The sequence below is a fragment of the Apostichopus japonicus genome, chromosome 17 (assembly GCF_037975245.1).
Source record: "Apostichopus japonicus isolate 1M-3 chromosome 17, ASM3797524v1, whole genome shotgun sequence".
Classification (NCBI taxonomy): domain Eukaryota; kingdom Metazoa; phylum Echinodermata; class Holothuroidea; order Aspidochirotida; family Stichopodidae; genus Apostichopus; species Apostichopus japonicus.
In genome coordinates this window covers 6837922-6853940 of record NC_092577.1, presented here as the reverse complement: position 1 = coordinate 6853940, position 16019 = coordinate 6837922, and the positions used below count along the sequence as shown (strand labels likewise).

Genomic DNA, 16019 nt, shown 5'->3' with positions numbered 1-16019 from the left:
GCCCGGGAGAAGTATGGAGGGGATATAAAAAAAAATATGTGAAATGTGTCAGTGAAAAGAGGGGGCCGGGCATTGTCCTCGGGACCGGACCTGGCATTCGACGCTCCTACAGTGCAGGGCGCAAGGGGTGGAGGAGGGCACGTGGGCCATGGCCCTATCTCGGATCGTCAGTCAGGGGATGTAGGCCGTGGCCCCATCTCGGATCGTCAGTCGGGGCGCAAGGGTGTAGGGTAGTTCATGTGGGTCATGGTCACGTCTCCGATCGTCAGTGGTTCTGAAATGGTTTTCTCGGTGGATTGTTGCAATCATCCTGATGAGAATTTGACCCTTGATACGGTTGTATCATCACCCTTTCTTATGGTATCATTCATAAGTAAACATTGCGTTGAGAATTACTTATATGGATCTGCTTTATAGTCTAAATATGCATAGTGCATAATTTTATGTCTAAATTTTTATTTATATCCCCAGGGCAGGATCTCCAGACTCCCATCTCATATAGCAGCCTGTTTCAATAATCCAGCTCAGTCCCCCTACTCTATGAGGTCCTTCATCCGCCTCTGGACATAGCACAAAAGTTCAGGCTCCAATACCTTAAACAGTAGAGAGTAACTGATACCCAGCTCCCCCCCCCCTCCCTCTACACCTCTCCTCCCAGACCTTTGATATCCTGTGAACGACATTGCACTACTGGACCATATTGTTGCCTAACTGAAGCATATAAAGTTCTTTAAATGAAAAAAAGAAATTTTCTTCTCAGTTTTCTAACATGATTCTATAATTTGTAAACATCGAACTTGTTTATACAAAAAAGGCATTGTTGATGACTTAAACTATAACTGAGTTCTTCCGTTCATTGAAATCCTGCCTTACTGAAGTTAATCGACAAAGGAGAACTGACCAGGACGATCAATTTGAACAGAACAAAATATTATCTGTTTTTACAACGGGACTCTTATCACGGACTCTTGCAATCTTAATCTTACTTGTTAGAATCCCGCTGTAGCTCATTATATCTACACTCTCTTTTGTCAAATTATGTATAATTTCTTTCTTTCTTTTATATTTGTGTCATAAACAGTGGTTTTACGTTGTTTTAATTTTCGTAAACCAACATGTAGATTTCTTGTCAAGACATATACAGAGTTGGCCATCACCGCTTGTAGTTTCATCTAAACAGTTTTCGTACTTTACAGGCATATTACGCACATAGGACAAAATATATCGGAAACTTACAATGGTTTGTATTAACAGACGTAACTGAGAGCAATGCATATACGTACAGCAGGTACTTTAAAAAGGCTGATATGACAGAATAAACACAGCAAGGCATAAATTTCAGATATCAAATAAAGTCTTTGATTGTGTAAACTATAAAACATGAACAGTTAAATCTATACAATGATTCCTACCGATATCTAGTTAGCGTCCATGGCCGTATGTTAGCACGTCACATGAACTACACGACGCCATCTTGTTAATTAGATGTTCTTCATTCCTGTTTCCGTACGTTCTTTTTTTTTCGTGGTTTTCATCTGGCATTTAAGGATTAAAGGGTTCTATACCTAAATTCTACTCTGGATGATAAACCCAGAAATCGATGGTCGTACTGGTAAGTAACGTACGTGAGACAGTAATGATGTGAAGCTATATATGTACTTATATACTAAACACGTCATAAATTACACAGGCTAAGTTAAATTTATTACAACAGATTACTATATAAACATTGCGTCTTCAAGGTATTTTCAATTTATAAGAATTATTTTCCATGTCTGTATGATCATATTTCCATGTCGATTGTAATATTTCATTCATTTGAAGGGAATAATGTTAAGCTCATGTTAGTCAAACTCTTATTATGTAAATCCTGGTTATTTGATAGGTCATTCATGCAGCTACAACATGTCTCTTCCAATCAGAACATGTGCTATCCTTTCACGTTATTGCTGTCAGACCAGATCATAAATATACTAACAGTGAGGCTGTTCGAAACAGACATTTAGAATTGTAATACTTTCATAGCAGGAGTTACGCCTTTGGGCTTAGGTCTAAATTAAATGAATGAATCGGATATCGAAATAATTTAGAAGATTCCTCAAAAAACAGGCTTATTTTGAGCTTGCAACTAAATTCCTGAGAGAGATGCAGTTGTCTCACTTTCTATCCGTATGGAACATGGTATACATGATTTATGAAATATATGGACAATTGAATAAGTTTTTCTAAAATAAATCTAGTGGGAAGTTCATAGAACATGGTATAAGTTAGGCATATATGTGGGAAGTAAAGAGAACATTGAATAAGTTAGAATATGCTTACCCGGTGGGAATGTGGTTCTATCAGCTCAGTAAAACCACTGTGAAACATTACTGTATGTTTCAATTCAATAAATTTCCTAATAATCCGGAAGAATATTAATATTAGAACAATAGAATGAAAAGGTTAAGTTTATTAAATATAACTTATATTTATGGATTTTTGTCTTTGTATGCAAGCAATCATGTGACTGATGTATTTTGCTTTATCCTAGTGACCAGAACAAAACATCGTAAATGTTATTTTTCTGAAATTAGTGGACAAATATAAATAATTTGAGATTAAACCTAATTGGCTAATCAAGGAACCGCAACAATTAATTTCCTCTGCCCGAAATTCAGTCGTAGCGCTTGAAGCAGCAGTTTAACTTAGGCTCACAAGTTTACCCTGGTAGGCTAATACTATACACAAGTATGTGTATTGATAACAGTGTGTCATCTTTCTCTTTAATTTAATCAAATAAAGGTTACTGAGGGAATAATTAACAAATTTGATTCGATCCTCAACGTTAAAAATTGCGTCACGCGTGTGCGCTTTGTTTTGCTGCATAACACACATTAAAGACCAATTGGAAAATGTTTAAAAAAGAAAACAGATTTTTACCGAACTTTTTGCAATGAACATTGACTACAGTTTTATCTGATGTCATCGATAGAATAATAACAATTAACTCAAACAGATTCTTTAGCATGCAAATGAATAAACGTTGTATCAACAATTAAGAGAGAACCTAGCAATGATTGTGAAGCCCGCTATCTAAAATGATGAGCTGTAGCTGACAATATAAAAGGATATCGTGAATATTAATAGCAAAACAGAAAGTTTAATATTTCAGGGTGGGTTGACATTTTATTACTTCAAAGGTCGATGTTTTGTGTAAACAATAAACAGTAAATAAGAGATAAGGAGAGATTCACCTTGATGTAATCTTTGTCGAGCCAGATATCTGTTGGTAAAGTGACTGGTTCTGTTGACTTATATAATTATACATTGATTTATGATAATTTTATTCAGTTAGTTTTATCCATGCATGCTGTATCTATATATTCAACAGATCATCGCTTTGAAAGATAATCATGGATAATACCACTCAAAGGAAAAGAAAAGTGAAGACCCAAGTTTATCCCGCGAAAGTTATTGTGACGTCATAATCGATGGAGCGCCTTACAGTGCAAGGTTTGTTGTAATTACATAGTTTTGTATTAGTAACTTAGCATAGGAAGGCTGGTGTTAAAATAAACATTGATAATGACTTAAGCCTCAGCATTGTAGTTAATCTTACAGTGTATGATCGATAGTCAACATGATTTAATTATTATATTTTTTTTAAATAAAAAGCTAGATTGGTGTTATCAAACTGATTGATTGACTTCTGTGACATTGTGTGATATGTGATATGTGATATGTATTAAAATCACTTGATGTAGATGTAATCAAATGCACCAAAAACATGTCGTACTTTTAACTCCTGGACTGCTAGGCAGGAATGAGTTCAGCCATAAAATGTTTAAGTTTGTTCCAAAGAAGGTAGGCCACCTGTATCAGATCGAGAGCAAAGTAATTGAAATATTATAATGTCATTAATAACTTAATTCACAAAGGTCCAATAAATTCAACATCTTCTGAACTTTCGAAATGAATTATACTAGTTGAAATCGACATCTACCTTATTAAGTTGACCAAATCAATTTGAATGATTATATAAGATATGAGCGCATATAAGGAGATATAAATTTGCACATTACTCCGATTGAACTTGTGTAATTATGTCGTTAACAGTGACATCAAACAGATTGCCTGCCACAGCTTGTTTCCAGTTTATATATAAGCACTGAAACGCACAAATTTTATTGACCTAAGAATAACGTATACAAATCAACATTTTGTTCTCATTAAAGACAAGAAGTCCATACTCATCAATTCTCTGAAGAGAAGGTATAAACTACAATATGACGCAATCCAGCCCATACCGTACATCAAGGACAGACTATATTGTGTTGACAAGGTATTTGTTGAGGGCGGTACAGAGATCTACATTGTTGAAGGAGCAACGAAGGAGAAAGAAGGACCATGGGAACGTGTGGACTCGTACAAAGATATCTTCACAGACCCTCGAATGAAAGCCAAACGGCGCATCATAGAAGCAGAAGCCGGGTATGGTAAGTCAACAGTGACCCTACAGCTCGCCTATGATTGGTGCAATGGTGTAAAGGATTCACCTTTTAAAGACGTAGAGATTCTAATTCTTCTCCGGTTGAGACAGCTGAACAGCAAGATATCTATCTATCAAGCAATTAAACTGTTCTTAGCACCAAACGATCCCCGAATCAAATCTTCTGATATTAAAAATATCATTGAAAGCTGTTCTTCTGTTAAGGTACTCCTGGACGGGTATGATGAGTTTCCTGATAGGGATGGCGCCACCGGAAGTGACGTAGGACGTATCATTACGAGAAATCTGTTTGGGGATATTGACGTCACGCTGACCACCAGATATCTTCCGAAGGACTATGACAAATCAAACACAAAATATGTTAGGTTAGTTGGTTTTGACGAAACAGCACGCGACCAGTACATTCGCAAGGCTGTTACCGGGGAAGACGAAGAAAGCGTTGCTAACATTAAGCGCGCTTTGAAAGAAAACCCGATCCTGGATGACCTATGTCAAGTGCCTCTTTTATTTGTTATGTTTTCTCACATGACCCACGAAAAGACACATCTTCAGAAATTTAAGTCAGTTACCGGTTTCTTTCGCTACATGATTAAATGTTTCCATAGTCACATGAGAAACAAATCACTGGACAAACACGCAAAGGAACACATGAGCGAACATGAAAGTGAACACGACGAACTGAGTAAAGTAGCATTTGAAGGTCTCTGCGGTGAAAACCAACAGTTATCATGGCGTAAGGATGGACTCTGTACACGACTAGGTCAAGGGTTTTGTCAACATTATATTGCAGTTGGTATCTTGGTAGAGGAAGAAGTTTCTGCCGACACAAACGATCATACTTCTACTACAGACATACAGACAAGGACTGACTTAAGGTTCTACCATCAACTATTCTGTGAATGGTTTGCGTGTTTTAGACTGGTAGAAGTTGTAGCTGCTACAAGAAATGCATCTGAGCTGAAGAATGTTCTTGATAAAGTGGATCCATTTAATCTTCAGTACCTCTATAGATTCACCTGTGGGATTAGCCCAGTAGTTGGGAAGAGAATAATAGAATATTTGAAGAGCAGGAAAGACGGTGGTAAGTTTGCCATCCTCTGCATCCTGGAACAAACTGGTGAGGTAGAGGGAATCAAGGACACCGTCAGGGATCTGTGTTCAAGTCTGGTGAGAATCAATGGATACTCACACAGTAGACTACTACAGAGATCTACCATACAGCTACTGGAAATTGGTGCCAGATATGACGTAAGTATTAATAATAAATTAATATTTTACTAGTTTCATGGATTGAGTTGTTAGACATCATAGACGAATGTCAGTGTAGATGTGACACAAATTCAATTAGAGTAAATATTGCTCTGACAAATGAAAACCCAAAGTAAGATTCCTGATAGCATATTACATGCTCTCTTCATGTGATGGAATCATGGTGGAAATGTGTGCTGGATATATAATGTATAGTCAAGTTAAAAAAAAAAGACTTCCTTTTACCAGCAGGGCGTTGTCACTTAGTAAATGACAGATCGTTAGTTTAAAATGATAAGAAAAACATCGTATTTGAAGCACTGAGAGTTCTAATTCATGCAGTAATTTGACCTATTTTACAGGTTTCTGCATGGTAAGCTTTGTTTCCAATTTCATCAATCATAACGAAATTTACTAAATATAAGGTGGCAAGGGATCAAACAAGGCCACGACAAGTTAAATAATGATTCTGTCCAATCCAGACAACTTTTTTTTGTAACTTTAAACACATTCGACAAAACACGAGGATGTATCTTAATTTAAACTTAAAATATTTTGAACAATGTTTCATATATTATACTTGCTAATGAAACGGAGGTAAACGACAAAGGCAAATGAAAATATAATTGAAAACATAATGAGTTGGAAAATTTAGAACAGTGAAAAAAGTTCCAGCCTCCACCGGGAATCGAACCCGGGCCTCTCGCTTTATATGCGGACACTCTACCCAAATAGGCTATGGACGCTGATTGTATACGTTAATATCCGTATATACATTGCTTGTGATGTATCGGTAAGATTTGAAATGAGACTCAATTTAACATATGAGGATATAAAAACAACTTTCAGACATACAGCCTTTCCTTAAACAAATATGAACAGAAAAGCTGGCTCTTCACATCGCGTGGAATGATTCTCTGTTTTTTTATAAATAGCAATAAATTAAAAACTCATTAATTGTGAGGTTATTTACACAACATGATGATTTCAAGGGCGAACAACTCATAAATAAAGTCATTTTGAGAATCGACTTATGGGAGCTGCAAGAAGGTCAATAATACTCGCTACATATGTATGATGTATAGGCAGAGTGGTATTGTAGGTTGGGTGGGGTTGCCGCAAGCCGTCTGGTTTACTAATCTCGTAAATGTTTACCCTTTTATACGATAAATGCAATTTGAAAGGAAATGAACATGAAATATAAAATAACCATTAAACCTAAGAGACATTGAGAATGTACGTTGTTACATATCAGAGATGAAGCATACAATAGCATATACTTAACGATACTATTTTCTTTAACAAATAATCAGTATTTTTTTTAAAAAGAGACTCATTATTATATACGAGGAAGAAACTGTAAGGTAAAGCCTAACAAAAAATAAAGATTAAAATACCTTGATCTGCATCAACGTAATATTTGATAGAAAGATAAACACTTATAGAAATAAAGGTGCGCGGTTGTAAGCGTGGGGGAGGAGGAGGGTGCTGATTGTAGAAGTCTTGTGTTTTTATGAATCAGGAACAGCTAAGACTCAACCATGAGAGTATTACATAGAGATATATTAAGAATAAATAATAATAACAGATATGTAGAAAACCACCAAAATGAGTACACCCTTTGAATATGGCATCTGAAAGAAAGTTCATGAAAACTTCACAATCTCTATAGGGCAGTACGACCAAGACAAAGTGGCATTGGAGGTTGAGGGGGGTGCCGAAAGAGGTAACAGTTATTGGTAGATTTCTCCTTTTACGATAAATGGGATCTAATCGATATCGCAACTTTATAATTTAGTGTTAAAGGATCCTTTGAATTTAACTTCGGATTGAGCTAGATAGGGGAGGAGAAGGTGATGCCAGAATTTACAACTTTTCCTTTTAAGCTCGTTATTGTAAACTGATGTCGAGAAGTCAAGTAACTTGAAAATATTTAGCACAAAACAATACTTCTTTTGAATTTTTTTCTTCACTTTCCAGTCAGCATTTGACCCGTTACATATAGAAGTAGGCCTACATGACATCATTCGATCGGACTGCATAGTACCGTATAGTTCAAGGGCGTAGGAACCGGGGGGGGGGGCTGGGGGCGCCAGCCCCCCCCCCCCCCCCAGTGAAAAATGTGGAGGGGCGGAAGTATCATTCCGCCCCCCCGGTTCGCAGGTCAGAAAACCCCTTTTTCATTTCCAAATGAGAAAAAAAATCTCATTTGGAACACCAAATTGCATCTAAGGCCAGTTGAAAATACAAAATTAAGTTTACAAAATGGAGTGGGTGTTGAAGTGTGCTATATTGCACCAAATTGCATCTGAGGCCACCTGGAAATGCAAAAAATTCCTTGTCATGGTATATTTCAAACAAACCTTGCAGGGAGTGTAGTGTATGGTCATCGAGCCATCCTAATGAAGTAACAACTCTTACAGGGAGTGTAGTGTATGGTCATCGAACCATACTAATGTATTAACAATCCTTGCAGGGAGTGTAGTGTATGGTCATCGAACCATGCTAATGTAGTAACAACCCTTGCAGGGAGTGTTTAGTGCATGGTCATCGAACCATACTAATGTATTAACAACCCTTACAGGGAGTTTAGTGTATGGACATCGAACCATACCAATGTAGTAACAAACCCTTACAGGGAGTGTAGTGTATGGTCATAGAGCCATACTCATGTAGTAACAACCCTTACAGGGAGTGTAGTGTATGGCCATCGAACCATACACATGTAGCGTCTGTGTAGCCTAAAGACATGCGCCGTTTTTTCGTTTTAAGGAGTACATTAGAGCCTTGAAATCAAAAAGTTAGAATTAATTTCCTTTAATGATATAACTTCTCTCTTCTAAAAGATTCCAAATGTTATCAGGTTGTTTTCCTTCTATTGTGATTAATCCATCAGTGGCACCCCATTTAGTGTAAATGAATACCTACACTCCTCAACGTGTACCACCCAAGTAAAATAATACCGACCCTTGACAACAACTTATTCGTTATTGAGGTCATGCAGTGTATAATGCATTCAACTTTTATTTTCTATATACAACCAATGGTGAGCGTTAATATACAATATAACGGTTTTGTTGTATGTCCATAACGTATTGTTATTTTCACGGGCAGTGCACGTGAGTTACCGATCAATACACATGCTATACAAAGTTTATTAGTTATTTTAGTCAATTAACTGTTATATTATACAAACGCTTGTACATATATAACGGCATTATATATAGATATATCATAGATAATGCAGAGACAACGTTATATAACGGCGTGCCACAGTAATATTAGGTCAACATTTCACTTTTAATTTACAGGCTCTTTTTTTGTCTTCGAGGCAGCTCCCTTCTATAATTATAGCTCCTTGGTATTATTAAAAGCTGTCACAAACAGCGCTCCCTGCTTTAAAGTAGGATGCTGTCACAAAAGAGCGCTCTTTGGTTAGGGAGCGGTCACAAAGAGAGCTGCCTGGTTAAAGGAGGATCTGCCACAGAGAGAGCTCCCTATTATAATAACGGAGCTGTCACTAACAGAGCTGCTTTGTCTATTTAGGAAACTGTCACAAAGAGAGGAACCTAGCAGGGTGAGCGACTACTCCCTCCCTTTCAGTGTCGAAAAAAATGTTAAAAGCTGTTGTTTTTTTAGCATGGTATATTGTCAGTGCTCTTTTGATCTTGAATACTCGTCAGCTCCGTTAACTCGATTATAATCGTAGTAACATTCAGGCCTACTGATTCAACTACTTACTTAGTTTGGCAGATGCAGTTAGCTAAATTTAGCCTATAGCCTATTACAAGCCTACAGTTGGCCACTGCGTAATAAAATACATATTGCCTACCTAACAGCACTCGATGGAGTGTCACGAACCGTATGCACAACGACGTCGACAACGTGCGTTCTCATCCTTTCTATGATTCGCCCTAAGTTATGAAGCAAAACTAGCAAATCGTACGTGATACGCACTTCCTATAAATAATTATTACACTGCTAATACACTGCGATAACGATATTTGTGTTTAGGCCACTGCACATCTGGCTGTCTTACAAAATATGAAAGTTTATATATTGTCCATCAGTTAAGTTCGTCAAATGTATTAAATTCAGACATTTGACAATAAACAAGAATCGTCCCACTGGAAAAATTGTAAAAAGAAAGAGAGCTGTTTGTTTTTCAGATATAATATGTAAAAGAACATGTAAACGAATTCAAACAGGAAACAAAATCTGCTGATAATATGATATCGTATGAAAATGATGAAACTAGCAAAACATTGCACCAGATCGCATCTAAGGACCTTCAATTGTTCAAAAATATCTCAAAGGGGAGGGGGACGTCCCCTACCCTTAGCACCTCCCCCATATCAATCGCAAAATGTGCTCCCCCTTTCAAATTCCTGGCTACGTCGCTGTACCTAGCAAAGATCTGTCACGGACTGAAGAGAAACAGGGAGCTGTCATTGAGTTATATCTTGATCTGTTTTCGAAAGTGCTGAATGCTGTCACAAGGGAGCTGTCACATAGAGAGCTACCTGTTATAATTAGAGAATTTCACTGAGTTTGATGCGTATGTGTATGCACGATGCTAATATAGAATATGCATACAGGATCAAAGTATCAACAGATAACTATATCAGTGATAAAGTAAAATGTTTGTTTGTTATGTAAATATCGAGTGACGGAAGGCTAAATAAATGATGTGAGTAGCGTGATATATTTTGATTGTTATCGCCGTTACAAGTAAACATAACAAAACGATTTCATATTGAATTGCACTGACTTAAGTGTGTTCCAACACTGCAGGTACACAGAGACTCAGAAGAGAGCAAAATTTATGTACGATACTTCTTCAGCGCTAGCTTATAGGCCTCAAAGTTACAAGTCATTCAATTTATTTGAAATTAGCGTAGAAAATGGAGATGTGAGTACGGGGGAGGGGCAGGAAAGGTTAGAGATAGTAACACTCACCTGGGCATTTCTTCGTATGCAAGCTTCATTTTCAGCACGAGACTATATTCTCGCTGTAAATCGAGGCAGATAAAGCAAGATTAAGGTGCTCATTTCAATATTGTGTATCTCTGTGTCATGTTCAGACCAAGTCATGGAATATGACATATCTTTCTTTTGTACATCCACAAAATCTTGTTTTATTTCAACATTCCTGCCGTAATTTTCGTGCCATTTTCACTGGATAAAACTCACATCTTATTTTTTTTTCCCGCCTAAGCGACGGAGGTCGGTAACACCGGATTGTTATACTAGAGCACCAATGGTGCAGAAGCTCATACCTTTTCGAGCTGAAAAATGTAGGGCCCACAAAACCAATTTAGGCATCACCTTATTCATACACAATCCAACAATCATCAGTTCAACTTTGAATATGATCCATCAAAATCTTGAGGAGATTGAGATATTTGAAAATATTACAAAGAATGACCCCCGATGACCCCCTAAATGACCTTTGACCTCAATTTTTCGAACACCCCTCGTAACTCTCATCCCGAGGAACATTGTGACCAAGTTTCATTATAATTGGCCATACACTGTACGAACAGGAGCAATTTGAAAATATAGGACCGCGGCCCGGGCCACAAAAGACCCCTAGTTGATCTTTGATCTCAAATTCATGAACACCCTGAAAGTAAAACTACCATAGTACTATCGTGACAGACCCTCAACATTGTACCATGGAATCTGTAGGAGAAGAAGCATTTTGCGTATTTCCACAAAATGGCCCATTACGGCCCACAGGTGACCTTTGACCCCAAATTTTGGACCATCTCTGATGGCCCTATACCCAATGGTCCTTGTGTCCAAGTTTCATGAAATTACATCAAACACTGTGCGAGTGGGAGCGGTTTTACCAATTGTTGACGGATAGAGTGATAGAATGATAGAGTGATAGACTCCGCACTGTAACAATAGCTCACACCAGCATGCTGGTATGAGCTAAAAATGAACTGTTAAACGTTCCTTTTGTTAAGCTGATTTTAAGCTAAAATAATGAATACTCTGATCAGGGCCGCCAGTCCGAAAAGGAGGGGAGGCCGGTGGAGGGAGGGGGGTGGGTACATTCATGAATAAACATGGATACAACTGAAGGAATCCGCGAGCGCCTTGGCGCAAAGACTTTGTCGTCCGGGGTCCAGGGGCGAAGCCCCTGCAGGGGTCTAGGGAAATGATATGTCTTTCATAAATATAGTTCAACAAAAGTTACATTTGACAAGTGATTCGACTTAAAATTAAGAAAGACAACTATTTATCATCATGTTGTAATTTATCATAATTATTCAAATTGAAACTTAAACCCAAAACGGAAACTATGCACACAAAGAATAACTTGTTATACAAACGTCTACAACATGTACATATATGGTATAATAAGTATATTTGACGAGCACTATTTGGTATATGGGCACATTCACTTTATCGAAACATGAAACCCTATAAAATAAAGATACTTCAGGGCCTCAAGACACATAATTTATCTTCTAAATGTTACATAGCGGTGTTTTTGATGTGCGCAAATACCAGGGCCTTTTCAGAAGGTTTTAGTGTGTGGGCTATTCCCAAAATGGACCATCATGACACTATCTAAGAGGAGTGCCACCATCGGTTGGCGCGTAACGTACCAAGAATGTTTTGTCAAAAAAGGATCCCAGATTACCGGAAATGATAATTCCCAGGCCATGTAAGTTGCATATAAACATTCTTAATGTTGAGATCTCATGTTTAGAAATTTACACTTAGAACTTTTATTCGGTAAAATCACTTTGTAGGGAGAAACTAGAAGCTTACGTTACTTTATAAGCTCTGCTCTATTTGTTGTTTGAAACAGGTTATTGATGATATAAAGCACGCTAGGGCATTCTGATCGTAGCCATATACTATATATGCTAAGATGGGGCCATACAGGGAATTTAGGTGTGAATAAATTGTCGGGTTGTGTTATCATTATGTTTTACATGCCAAACAGGGACCTGCTGGGGATGGGGGCAAATGAGCCGAGTGGGTGGGCCGTGTAGCGACTGTGCCTCGATATTCTTAATAAAATCATATGGACACTGATATTGGGGCTAACCAAGGGCGGCGGAAGCACTTTTAATCCGGGGGGGGGGGCACCGACATCAAAGGGCACTTGGCAGAAATTCGATTGGACTGATGCAGCCTTAAATTGTTTTACAAACCCCTCAGATGGCTGGAAACGGCCCTTCCCGAGTGTTGATTCTGGTTCCCTGGCCTCTTGCTAACTTGAGACACCTCAATTTTTATGTAGGAAAAGGGCACATTTTTAACCTGAGGAAAAGTGGGGGGGGGGCACGTGCCACCTGTGCCCCCCCGGCCCTCAGATGGCTGGAAACGGCCCTTCCCGAGTGTTCATTCTGGTTCCCTGGCCTCTTGCTAACTTGAGATACCTCAATTTTTATGTAGGAAAAGGGCACATTTTTAACCTGAGGAAAAGTGGGGGGTGGCACGAGCCACCTGTGCCCCCCCCGGTTCCGCCGCCCTTGGGGCTAACAGTGAAACTGATAAGCCTATATAAAACAAATATATTAATGAACCGCTGTTCCACATTATACTATACACTGTTCACGCAGGTTAACTCTTAGGAGCTCTCTACGTGTATTGTTATTCTAACAAAACCCGTGAAACCACGATAAACACACAGTCACGAGCGGTTAATATAGACCTTGTGTAGCCTACCTATTGTACGAAATTCCTATGATACGTGCCTAGAATCTTGGGGTTGCGCAATACTGACTAATTAAGTCATAAGAAAAAGAATAAAAAAGCTAACTGAAATATAGCGCATACTATCCAGGCGTTCACATTATCGTATGCCTGCTGTCATTTAGGAAGTGAAAATCTAAAGGGGCAGCTACCCATGCATACTTAACTACTGCGTGTCAAGGGCTATGCGCTGACCCTGTTAGGAAAGATAGAACAAACATAACAATATATTATATTATACAAAAAATATAATTATACAAGTATACATGAACAACAGAAAACTGGCTGGGAATGATCACAAAGGAAAAAGAGGATTTCAGGTTTAATCAGTAAACAAAATAATCAGCATCTTATGAATGATCATCAAATGTATACATAAATATGAGGGAGTATTAATACATACTTAGCCTTAACTAACTGTTGGGACGCGGCCAAACGGGAGAGGAATGTAATGGGTAAGCCTGTCGGTGAAGAACGGTGACAACAATAAAGGCGACACTTTGGTGTTAACGTTAACGTCTTCTTGTATTTAGTAAGGGAAGAAAAACAGCTTCAACCCAACGAGATCATTTCATTCGTTTATTTGGAAACCCACGCTCAGAATGTCTGGGATGCACCACGCTAGCGTGCCTACCATTCAGCGTAGTGATACAGTTCACATCGCTACATGCAAACTGACGGAGTGATGTACATGTATACCATGTCGTTACTACATTAACTGCAGTACGATATTATTATGTAGGGTGAAGAGGGTGTCCAGCAATTGGTCAATAGTGTTACCCCCTTGAGGATATAGAAGTAGTACTAAAGTCTGAATATTCAAAACTTCACCTCACTACATAACCGTCTTGAAATTCATTGCATTTTCAGTTAATTAGGTTTTACATTACCTTTCACATTAATGTTCTGTATATAAAGGCGAACATGAATTATGAATGGTTGGGCCTATGTCATGGACAGAACCGAAGTATACTGTCTCTGGCTCTAAACACCATTCATAGTTCATAAATAAATTGGTCACTCAGTCGGTTGAGGAAGCCTTCTTGATAACACAACCCCCCGTACTTTCTATAAATTACGAAGACAAAACATTGTACAACGGCAGTATTGATAGAACAAGAAATGTCTATATAAATTCAGAAACAAATTCTGCAAAAAATTCCCCATCTCCTTGCTACCTTTGCCTTCTATGAATGTAAAACATGCTTTGTCAATTTGCAAGAAGAAATCAAAACACACTATGTCAATTAAATGAGATATAAATAAGAAATTACAGACAATAACAGATGATGTCATCAAGAAATATTACAGAAACATTTGAAAGAAACAATGTCTTTGTCGACCCCTTATTCTTTGTCTGTCTTTTCTTCTCAAAGTTAGAATTTCCACACTCCCCCATCCACACTCCCCCTCCCCCCCTCCCCCCAACCCCAACACCATTCTCCCTATATACAACAAAACAATACCCTCACTATTAAAAAGCAACTCTATCAGAATTAGATTAATTTAAATATACTTTTTATTTGTTAGTCCTGGCAGCTGAAAATTTCAGTTTTTCAACATTCCTGATACATGTTTTATATACAGTACTAGCAAAGTATGACCTTGTACAACCTTGTGAGAAGCGAGCAACACTTGTACAGCAACTAAAGATGATCTTTACTTCTCACTAACTGTTTCCTGATCTTTCCACGGTAACTACAATCTGTAAAGGAAAGAAAATGATTCTAAACAAGTTTATATTCAATCAAAATTCCAAAATGGTTGAGAAAATAGCAAAGAATACTTTCTGGGGAGTGCATTGTATAAAGTAATACATGAAAATCCTACTGGTGGTATGAAATAGTACAAACACTGTTAATCCAAAAGGAGTTTTAACATTTTAACTAGAATTTACTGCATAATTAAAGACAACCAAATTTATGCTGTTTTGTAAAGTACAAATTCCAACATTTTTCATTGGTTGGTTAAGGAGGAGTTGACAGGTGATCCAAGACTACCAAGAGATTATGATAGCTTTGCCAGGATTGGGGGGGGGGGGGGGAGATATGATATTCATTTATTTCCAACTAAATGTGTGAAGGATGTTAACTATAAGCCATGATGGTATGGGTACCATCACTTGCAAAATGGTGCCAGGTCATCTTAAGAAGAGTAAACATGGTAAAAATAGCTTATCAAGAGTACCACCTACCCTCCTCACCTCCCTCCCCCTTCCACAGATAAAAGACCAACAGAAACTAAACTCAAAGTCGTAGTCTCTTACTAGACTACAATAACAAGAACTAAATAGGGTTGGTAACACAGCAAGAAGGATGAAGCTATCCACCGAAAGACTCTGCTGGACCAGGATTTTCGAATCAATAGATCGGCAATGGCAGTTTGTGGACAGCGATTAGAATCCCTTGATAGACTTACAGCAACATCTCTTTATTTATGCATTTAAAGTGGTAGCAAATTTACACACACACATGGGTATCCGATCAGTGGCGGCGGAACCGGGGGGGCTTGGGGGGGCTGAGCCCCCCCAATGAAAAAGTCGAGGGAGCAAATGCAT

The 16019-nt window shown here is 38.1% G+C and overlaps 1 protein-coding gene across 2 annotated transcripts in view; it reads left to right on the top strand.

Moving 5' to 3' along the window:
* The first annotated feature begins 936 nt into the window (after positions 1–936).
* The window catches only part of LOC139985126 (NLR family CARD domain-containing protein 4-like), a 100874-nt gene continuing 85791 nt past the window's right edge, over positions 937–16019 (top strand). For both annotated transcript variants that reach the window (XM_071999357.1, XM_071999358.1), the window contains exons 1-3: positions 937–1612; positions 3374–3495; positions 4218–5740. In XM_071999357.1, coding sequence (XP_071855458.1) covers positions 3474–3495; positions 4218–5740 — 1545 coding nt within the window. In that variant the 5' untranslated portion in view covers positions 937–1612; positions 3374–3473. The remainder of the gene's footprint in view (positions 1613–3373; positions 3496–4217; positions 5741–16019) is intronic.